The sequence below is a fragment of the Garra rufa genome, unplaced genomic scaffold (genome assembly GCF_049309525.1).
Source record: "Garra rufa unplaced genomic scaffold, GarRuf1.0 hap1_unplaced_760, whole genome shotgun sequence".
Lineage (NCBI taxonomy): Eukaryota > Metazoa > Chordata > Actinopteri > Cypriniformes > Cyprinidae > Garra > Garra rufa.
Genome location: NW_027395025.1, coordinates 1 through 11548, shown reverse-complemented (window position 1 = coordinate 11548; position 11548 = coordinate 1). Strand labels below are relative to the sequence as shown.

General features: G+C 33.6%; 1 protein-coding gene across 1 annotated transcript; it reads right to left on the bottom strand.

Moving 5' to 3' along the window:
- Positions 1 to 1107: 1107 nt before the first annotated feature.
- Positions 1108 to 9026, bottom strand: LOC141317335 (gamma-aminobutyric acid receptor subunit rho-2-like; the record flags this gene model as incomplete). Its single annotated transcript, XM_073833073.1, has 4 exons — positions 8958 to 9026; positions 3796 to 4019; positions 1345 to 1427; positions 1108 to 1248 (listed from the first exon to the last, which is right to left on the bottom strand). Coding segments are annotated over exons 1-4 (451 nt in total), but the record flags the coding sequence as incomplete, so codon positions are not given.
- Positions 9027 to 11548: the final 2522 nt, after the last annotated feature.

Here is an 11548-nt window from a genome sequence, read left to right as displayed (position 1 = left end):
TATCGAAGCATCCTGGGCCTCCATAACACCTCAGCAGTGCCACAGGCTGATTGCCTCCATGCCACGCCGCATTGAAGCAGTCATTTCTGCAAAAGGATTCCCGACCAAGTATTGAGTGCATAACTGAACATAATTATTTGAAGGTTGACTTTTTTTGTATTAAAAACACTTTTCTTTTATTGGTCGGATGAAATATGCTAATATTTTGAGACAGGAATTTTGGGTTTTCATGAGCTGTATGCCAAAATCATCAATATTAAAACAATAAAAGGCTAGAACTACTTTCAAATGTGTGTAATGAATCTAAAATATATGAAAGTCTAATGTTTATCAGTACATTACAGAAAATAATGAACTTTATCACAATATGCTAATTTTTTGAAAAGGACCTGTATATCTAAAAGCATAATTACGACAAATGAGCCGTTTTTGAGATTGACCGTGATTTCGTTTTGTGGTCAATGGCCGGTGAATGGGAATACTAGGGGCATACATTTGAGCGCATCAAAATCAATATTTATGTACACAAACAATGTTCTCAATGCTGGAGTTCATGTGTAGAGACCCAGGCGATACTTCGAGCAAAGTTTCATGGTGTGTCGAGCCTTCTTAGTGTTGTAAAAATATCGATTTTGATGCGCTCAAATTTATGCCCCTAGTATTCCCATTCACTGGCCATTGAAAACAAAACGAAATCACGGTCAATCTCAAAAACGGCTCGTTTGTCGTAATTATGCTTTTAGATATATGTTTGTCTCATTTACAGTAAAAAAAAAACAGCCCAGGTTGCATTTTGGCAATAGTTATCCTTCAAGCAAGACAGCACAAGCACAGTTTTCCAGCTAAATATTTCACAAAAAGACTTTTGTTAGATTGTTAATTGTCCGAAATTAGGACAGAATCTGATAAACCAGTGGCACTAGATGGTAAAATGTCAGAGAAGCAAAGTCAGTTCTGAGGAAAGCATCAAATGCTTGCAGATGCCACTTGCCTTTGATATTTAATGTAATAACACTCATACACTTTTAAGTGTGACTTAAGTGTCCAAATCCGTCTTGGGGCCACACTACTTGAAATAAATCAACTTGACAAATAATCCCTCCATACCTGTGCTGCTGTAGAAAGCCAGCCGAGAGGTAGTGTGGAACTTTTGTATGAGGAACTGAGAGAGAGAGATTTTCTCATCTATACTCAAAGACTCATCTCCACTTTTCCAGTACAGCATCAGATCCTCATCTGTGTAGGCGTCTGAAAAAGAAGGATCCATTTCAGGAAAAACTAACTTGGCAGAGTGGATTGAGCATGTGCTGGTCTAAAAATAACACAAATTAATGATTCACTCACAGCTCTCCAACTCCAAAGAGCAGGTCTGTGAATCCAGAGGGAAACGGCTGAAGTCCATGTTGCAGGCTGCTGTAACGGTGACCCTGGGCACAAGGACCATGTATAACATAGATGAAAATACAGAAACCCACTGTCTTAGATCTTTATATTTCATCATATTCATCACACATGCTTGCTTTATTCACCTTTTGAACACAAAATCCATGGAAATTTCATATGCGTTTTCATATGCGGTTTCAAATGACATTGGTAACTGTATAGATAGTTTACATAAAAATGAAAATTCTGTCATCACTTCCTCACTGCAAAAATATGTTTTTCTTACTTAGATTTTTTGTCTTGTTTCCAGCCAAAATACCCAAAGTTCTTAAATCAATAAGGATTTTCTAGACGAGTAAAATGAATTTTCTTGTTTTCAGAAAAACCAAGTCAAAATTAAGTTGAAACAAGCTAAATAATTTGCCAATGGGATAAGCAAAAAAATCTTACTTCAAACTGAAAACAAGATTATTTTTCTTACCCCATTGGCAGATTATGTTGCTTGTTTCAAGCAAAAAAAAAAACACTTAATTTTGACTAGTTTTTTTCTGAAAACAAGGCAATAATTTTTACTCATCTGGAAAATTTTTAGATATTTTGGCTGGAAACAAGATAAAAAATCTAAGTAAGAAAAGCATTTTTTTGCAGTGCTCACCTTCATGTCCAAACATGTATGACTTACTTGTAAGGCTGACCAATACAGCCAAACATATTATCAACATTTTTGTCCATATCACACAATATCTATATTTATCATAAATATTCATTTACCATTAATGTAGAAAAAAATGCTTTCTGTGTTTGTTAAACCTTGAGAACGTTTTTTTCCTTAATTCTGTGTTTTCATTTTTTCCTGGATTCTGTGTTTTATGACAAATTTATCATCAAAAATAGTGGCTAATAAAATGAATTTAAAAGACTTTAACAAAGTATCTTTTAAAATGTAATCAAGTAAATATTAATTTATAACAAAACGTATTTTTATTTATTTATTCTTTTTATTTAGATGCTTGGTTGTATAACATTTCTTAAAAATACTATCATTACTTTAAGAAATGCAATTTTGCTCACAATAGTAATATATGTGACCCTGGACCACAAAACCAGTCATATGAGTCATTTTTTTAAAATTAAGATTTATACATTGATAAATAAATATGCTTTCCATTGATGTATGGTTTGTTAGGATAGGCCAATATTTGGCAGAGATACAATTATTTGAAAATCTGTAAGCTGAGGGTGCAAAATATATATATATATATATTGAGAAAATCGCCTTTAAAGTTGTCCAAATGAAGTTCTTAGCGATGCATATTACTAATCAAAAATTAAGTTTTGATATATTTATGGTAGGAAATTTACAAAATGTCTTTATGGAACATTATCTTTACATAATATCCTAATGGTTTTTGGCATAAAAGAAAAATAAATAATTTTGACCAGTACAATGTATTTTTGGCTATTGCTACAAATATACCCGTGCTACTTAAACAATATACGTGACCGTGGACCACAAAACCAGTCTTACCTTTCGTGCAAGTTTTCTTGCAGAATGTGCAAGCTGCTCTTTTCCACACAGTGGAAGTAAACGAGCAGCTTGGACATTCTGCAAGAAAACTACTTTTGCATTTTGCAGTAAATGCAATGGACATAAAAAAAGCAGCTTGAACATTCTGCTAAACATCTCCTTTTGAGTTCCACAGAAAAGAGGATGTCATCTGGGCTTGGAATGACAGTAGCTTTGGTAAGAAAGCTCCTGCTAAGAATAAAAATGTAAATGCGATGTAAATGTGCTTAGTAATGCTAGTCAAGAGTGGCATACTAGCGCCATTTAGTGAACCGACACTAAGGCCGTCTCATTTTTCTCTCCGTATTTCTCTCCTCTGTTCTCTGTAGCGGTGTCCATCATTTGTCGGACAATGGAAATAATCTGGGCCAGTCCCATCAATAATGACACTTCCCCTGGAGCCAGAACAGTGTCTGAAATTTGACTTTGAACTCAGCGCTAGCCCTTGATTATAGCCTGCATGCAGGTAGCTTGGCCTAATTTTTTAACTCGCAGCACAAAAGACACAGCAAAAACATCACAGGCCAGAAGCACCGTTCTAATTTTAACACCGCAGCAATATGCAAATGCTTAAGCCCAGCGACGCGCTTTTGTTTTCGGAACACATTTAAATGAAACCACATTTGCTTGGAGGTGAAATGTAGTAACTGCTGAACAACTGAAAAAATATTAACTTTTTTCTTACATTGTACAGAATAAACAGCGGAAGTATAATAAATATGTATAAGCACATTTACATAAATACATTTAAAGTCTATACATATATACATAACTTACATATAATTGGAATAATAAAGGCTCACTTAAAAGTCAGAAATGCCGGTGTAGATAATCTGCTTTTTTACCTCAGGCTGTAAAGAACGTGACCATCAGGGAACACTCTCAGCATGATATTTTCTGTGGTGGTGTCATGAATAAAAGATCTTTTAGAGTGGACGAAGAAGACGTCAGGAACCCAGATCTTCTTCACCAAGCGCCCGTCGAAAGTCATGCTTTTATTCGTGGTGCTGGCGAAAGACAAGCGCTCATCCTTCCAGTAGTGTCTCAGGTATAATGTCATAGTGAAGTCCTACACAAAGGAAGAAAAAAACATAGCAAGATTGTGAATAAATCTTAATCGAAAAAACATCAGAATTTGCTCCTCCTGTGATGTGGTAAGGAGATCTTATTATAATATTACTGCCCCTTAATCTGCACGTTTCCACTCACAACATGGCCATTTTGTACTTGCAAGTGATAGCGGTGTGCCAGTTCTAACGCCATGGCGAAAGTTCAGGAAAAGCATGCTAACTGTACTGTCTTTGGCTGCACAGATGAGCACAAAACACTATTAAGAGTCCCAGCCTCAGAGGAGACAAGAAAGCAATGGCTTTTTTATTTATTTACTGTATATTACGCTGCTGCCACACAGATCTAATATAAACATGCAATTTCTTTCCCAGCTGTTTACCTTAACAGACATAACCGACTGATTTTAGAACTCCTGTGCCTTTTTAAAATCAACTTGCATGTATTTGACAGTTTAAGCGCAATAACATCATGAAACAGAACTTAGTTTAGTACTCACATTAAGGTTGCATGATTAATCGAAAGCCATTGCCATGCGCATTTTCTCAGTAAAGCTGGTTGTGTAATCAGTAGTAAATCTCCAGAACCTGCTTTCAGATGTAGCAGTATGTACTACACAGAGACGTAGTTCACTGACAAGCTACCCTATATCGCGTTCAATGTCGCAGATGATTTAATCACGCAAAAATAAAATCGAAATAAATTGTTCTGTGATAATGACAGCTGTTTGTGCCGTTTCTGAGTGAACTATGGCTCTGTGTAGTAAATGGCACTACATCTGAAAGCATGTGAAAATACCACATTTGTGACCCTGGACCACAAAACCAGTCATAAGGTTAAATTTGACAAAACTGAGATTTATACATCATATGAAAGCTCGATAAATAAGCTTTCTATTGATGTATGGTTTATTAGGATAGGACAATATTTGACTGAGATACATCTATTTGAAATCAGAAATCTGAGGATGCAAAAAAATCAAAAAGACTGAGAAAATCACCTTTAAAGTTGTCCAAATTAGGTTCTTAACAATGCATATTACAAACCAAAAATTACATTTTGATATGTTTACAGTAGGAATTTTACAAAAAATCTTCATGGAACATGAACTTTACTTAATTTCTTAATGATTTTTGGCATAAAAGAAAAATCAAAAATTTTGATCCATGCAATGTATTTTTGGCTATTGCTACAAATATACCCCAGCGACTTAAGACTGGTTTTGTGGTCCAGGGTCACATATTGTCATAGTCGTTTGTTTATTAGTCATGTTGAATCAATGAAAGCTATCTTCTGTTTATTCAGCTGAAGCAATAGGCATTAGTGATGGGTCGTTCTTGAACGATTCGTTCATTTTGAACGAATCTTTAATGTGACTCGGGAAGAACGAGTCGTCTCGGGAGTGATTCGTTCAGTCGCGCATGCGCAATTGCGCAACTATGAACGAACGACTCAAACCCGATGACTCGAGAGATGAACTAATCAATTCTGTTTCCGGCTCAGGCAGCATAGGTAAAGCGTATGGGGCTGTCACGTGATGAACGAACGACTCAAACCTGTACAGATAGAGGTGAGGGAGCTAATCATAGACTGAAGACCCAGGTAAACAATGAATTAAACTTTATAGTTTTCTTGTTTATAGTGTAATCAACGTTTGTACAAGCAGTACATGTGTTATGGAAGTAACACGTAGCTTTTTAATTATATTTTGGTAAAATTAACGAAATGAACGAAATGACTCGAAAAAAGATTCGTTCATTTTGCTGAACGAGACTCAAAGATCCGAGTGGGTAAAATGATCCGAACTTCCCATCACTAATAGGCATTGCCTGGGTTTCTTCTTCTGGGCGTATTTGAAATTTCTGTGCGAGAGCATCCTCTAGTCTTTGGATGAAGATGACACTTGCAGCTACTGCCTAATTGCTAATGCGATTCCATTTTAATTTATCATGCAGCCCTAACTCACATGCCATGTGAGTTAGGGCTTTTTGTGCGCATGCTTCGATATATCACAAATTTAAAATAATATTGTTTAAAATGCATGATTTCAGTGCGACAGACATGATAATCAAAACCAAACAGGTGTTTTTTAGCAGTTTATCTGAGGTATGAGCTGTAAAGGCACAGCCCCATTTTGGAAAAGGGGGCGGGGAGCAGCAGCTCATTTGCATTTAAAGTGCCATGCACGAAATGACAGGTTTTTGCCTCCACTCAAAACTTTTTTTTTAAATGATATAATGAATGATCTGTGGGGTATTTTGAGCTGAAACTTAATAGCTACTTTCTGGGAACACCTGAGACTCATATTACATATTGTAAAAGGAGGCATAATAGGTTTCCTTTAAAATAACTTCAAATAGAAAACAGGTATTTCATATATATATATATATATATATATATCTCAGTGTATATAGACCAATAGATAGATAGATATATAGACATTTTTTTAAAAACCTGTATTCCAAACTTTCTTTTTCTAGGAACACAAAGGGAGACATTTGGAGACTGTACATGTCACAAGAACGAAGACTAGAACTTCTGTGCGCTTTTTGAAGTTTCATAAAAGTGGTTCACATGACTTGTGTGAAATATCCCAAATCTTTAAGGCCTCTGAAGACAGAAGAACATAGCACACAAGTCATATAAACCACTTTTATGGGACTTTGGCATCCTTTTGAAGCTTGAAAGCCATACTCCTTGTCATCGCAATCAAAAGATTGACCACATTCTTCAGAAATTCTCCTTTTGTGATCCAAGGAAGAAAGTTTTTGTGTTTGCAACAACATGAGGTTGAGCAAATTATAACATAAATAATATGTAACATTGCTTTTTTTCAGTGTAGTGATTAGAAATGGATTTTCTTTGCATTACAGTAATGAGAACTGAGAGGAGGGGGTTGTTTGTCATAAAATAACGCTCAATGATAAAAACATTAAGTAGGCTTTATTTCCTAAGCAAAATGTAGTTTCTTTCTTTTGATTTTGTGGTGAAATATGCTTCACTTATTTTCTTTATAAATACTGGCAATGTTCACACTAAAAGGTTTTGGGAATAACAACTGTTTTTTGCTGCAGCTAGTACAAGGCCAATTTCACATCTTTTCCTTAAATCAATTCCTTACAAGTCTTTGCTTTGCAGCTCGTTTTAAATAGAAAGTCAATGTAACTCTCGATCCTTCATATGGCGGCTGTGTCTCTCTAAATTGCTCGAGCAGATCATCCCTTCTCTATTCTATCTCTAGGTTATATAACCATAAAAGTTGAAGCGGGCAGTAATTACATATGGTCAATAAAAGCACCACACAGTTTCTTTGTTGCTTCGCACAAAGGTTTCTAGCTAAAGGGAAACCCAAAACATGAGAATGGAATGACAGAATGGGTGTCATATATCGTTAAAACAAAAGTAAAAAGAAGATCCATGATCAAAGTGGCTGCTATCAGAGACGCAGCAGCTCTTTTTTTAGGAATACCCTTGTGGGACTCAGTAACTGCGAAACAGCAAGTAATAAATGGGCAAAAAGCAAGAGAATTATGAAATTGAGGGTGAATCCTAAAATACTTGTGAAGAACATGTCCAGGTCATTTTTCATCAAAATCAAAAGAAAAAAATGTATATACACTACCAGTCAAAATGTTTTAAATGTTTTTTAAAGAATTCTCTTCTGCTCACCAAGGATGTATTTATTTGATCAAAATACAGCAAAAGCAGGATTATTGTGAAATATTTCTACTATTTAAAATAACTGCTTTCTATTTAAATATATATTAAAATGTAATTTATTCCTGTGATCAAAGCTCAATTTTCAGCATCATTATTCCAGTCTTCAGTGTCACATGATACGTATAAGAAATATTATACATATAAGAAATTATTCTAACACGATGATTTGCTGTTTAAGAAATATTATCAATATTTAAAAAGGTCGAGTAGAATTTTTTCAGGATTCTTTGACACAAAGACCCAAAGATCGGCATTTAGCTGAAATAAAAAGCTTTTGTAACATTATACCATTTCAAAGATGGTTCTTTTTTTTTTTTAAAGAAATTATAGAAACAAATACTTCTATTTGATCAAAAGTGATGATAAATTGATGACACTTATAATGTTAAATTTTTTTCTATTCATCAAAGAAACATGAAAAAAAAAATTATTCAGCTGTTTTCAATAAACGTTTTTGCACAGCAAATTAGAATATTATAATTATTTCTGAAGGACTGTGTGACTAGAATAATGATGCTAAAAATTCAGCTTTGAAATCACAGGAAAAATTACATTTTAAAACATATTAAAATAGAAAACAGTTCTTTTAAATTGCAAAAATATTTGGTTTACATAAACACAGTCTTGGTGAGCAGAATAGACTGCAAAAAAAATATATATATATATATTACTGTTAAAATTTTTTGACTGGTAGTGTATACTATCAGAATTTTACCTGTTTAATTTTACTTATTTTTATTATTACTTAATTTATCATACTTAATATACTTTTGCATACTTTTTTTATAGATTATTTTTGCATAGTAGATTATCATGAGAATTAGTTAATTCATATTAATTTATCAAAATAAATAAATGGAAATATGATATTTTAATTAAACTGCAGAATATTTTACATTATGGTAGTGATTTGATCTGATTTAAATAACATGAAAATATATTTATTTTAATAATTAAATTTAAGACAAAAAATTATAAAGTCATCTGGACATACTGAAAAATTGAAGCCGAATTTACTAAACTGTAATGAAAATAATGTCACAATGCAAAAAAGTCCTAAAAAAAACATTTTTTTTAATACAAAATATAATTTCTTGTTTCGTCAAATTTAAATGTAACTCTTTATTGTGTGGTCATATGTTCTACAATTTAGAATCACACAGTTGAGGATGTCATGTAAAACAACACATGTGAAAAGCAACTGTTTGGGATTACCTACCATGTCTACTTCGGAAATACTGTCCAAGCTTTCCACTTGTACATCAACTCCCACTGGAATAGCAGGACCTGCAAAAACAAACAAACAAAGCAATTAATACAACTCTATTTGTCAACTGAATTACACTATTGTCTCCATCTCACTGCTATATGGCCTGTTTTGCATATGGCACTGGCACACATACATTTTTTATAATACTCATTGTTTACTGGATTCTGACAGCTTCATACCAGTCGCAATTAGCAGCGTGTTCGCTAAGACTTCTGTGAGCATCATTAAATACGTCCTCACGGCCAGATCTGGATCCGTTTGCTTTCCACCAGATCTGTTCACAAAAGGCTTAGCAGCTGCTTTGACATCTGACGGATTGTAAGGAACGCTATCTCTCAAAGGACGGGCCTTCAACCGGAACTGCAGCTTTGATATCCTACATGGAGCTGCACTTGTAAGGTCTTTTGTAGCAAATCTAAACCCTTGCTCTTTACCAGGATTAGTGTAATAGGGCTATCTGTCACTCAGAAGGTAAGACATTTAGGTAAATGGGCAGGGGGCGGCCTGTGCATATGGACAGGGATGACACTGGACAGATTCAAAATGAGATTTCCAGAGCGTCCCATCACCATTCCTAGTTTTAGTAATCCGGCGAGATTACTGGAAATGGTGGATTAAACTGTGATGCTCAAAATGATACTGACACTGACTGAAACTTTGCCATTACGTTGTCATCACTTAATGTATCGCTTATAAAAACCCTTCATGAAAAGCATAAGCATTACTTTATATGCTGGAGAAAATGCATTTGAGTCCTGTAGATATATAACCGCCAACTGTGGTAAATGACATTAACAAATTTGCTTATGTAATCCAGATTCTCCTAAGTAAACTATTGCCATGCAACACCCACTGGACCATACTGTCAATGTCCCTGTCATGTACCATCAAGGCTTTTCATATCACACAAATAAGCCTAAATAAGGACACAGCTCCTAGGTAAAATCGATTTGTCCAAACTAATCAACCCCCCTGCTGTCAGTTTGTGTCTGAAACCATTAGAATGACCTTGAGTTCAGCTGTCCTATTTCTCAGTTGCAGATACCACTTGGAGGTGAGTATGAGTGCTTTTCTCATTAAAAACAAAGACAAAGACCCCTGTATTAACTGGATATCATTAAAGTATGGAAGCCAGTTTCCACCACTGAATTAAAAAAAAATACATAAAAATAAAAATAACTTTTTTATTTTATAATTCAGACTTTTTTTTGTCACAATTGTGAGTTTACATCTTGAATTGTATGATATAAACCCACAATTGTGAGTTATAAAGTCAGAACTGCAAAATATAAACTCACAATTCTGACTTTTTCTCAGAATGTCATGGTATAAAGTCGCAATTGCAAGACAAAAGGTAAGAATTACGAGATATAAACTCAATTCTGAACTTTTCTCAGAATTGCGTGATATAAAATCACAATCGCAAGTTATAAAGTCAGAGTTGTGAGATATAAACTCAATTTCAACAATTCTGACTTTTCCCTAAGAATTGCATAATATATTTTGCAATTGCAAGAAAAAAGTCATAATTGCGAGATATAAACTCAATTGCAACTCTAGCTTTTTTTATAAACTCGCAATTGTGAGTTATAATGTCAAGTTCTGAGGGAAAAAGAGACTGATATTTTCTCAGAATTGTGAGTTTATATCCCACAATTTTGACTTTGTATCTCGCAAATCTGACTTTACAATTTCCAGTGAACTCGCAAAAAAGTCAGAATTATGAGACAAAAAGTTGCAATTACATTTAATTTTTAATTCAGTGATGGAAATAGGCTTCCATATTAAAGGGATAGTTCACACAAAAAAACACTTACATATTTATTTTGTTCCAAACCCATATCAATTTTTATTCTCTTAAAATTCATGAAAATATCTCCTTTTGTGTTCCACAGAAGAAAAAAGTAATAAAGGTTTGGAACATAATGATTATGACAAAATGTTCCTTAAAGGGTTAAGTAAGTAAATAAGTAGTTAAGTAAATAAATGAATGAATGAATTAAATATATACATACATAATGTTTTTTAGACATTCTCAAGTTCCATTGCTTTTTATTCTTTTTAAATTCCACAAAAAAAAAGTGTTTCAGAGAAGAAAAAAGTAAAACAGGTTTAGAACAACATAATGACAACAACAAATAAATAAAGAAAAATAAAGAATTATTTATACACTTTCACATTGTTTAAAAAACCCTATATGCCTTTTAATCTTAAAAAAATATCCTTTTGTGTTTCACAGAAGAAAGTAAGCCACTGGTTTGGAACAACATAATGATTATAACAAATGTTCATTAAAGGAATAGTTCATCAACATAAATAAATAAATAAATTTCTCTTTCTATTTACATACTTTTTATCCTATTCAAATTCATAAAAGTATTCTTTTTTGTGTTCCACAGAAGAAAGTTATAGAGGTTTAAAATAACATAATGATGGCAAGAAAATGTTCGTTAAGTTCATAAATAAATAAATATTCTGTTTATTCTTATTTTGTTCCAAACCCATTTGACTTTATCTTCTTAAAATTCATGAAAAATGTT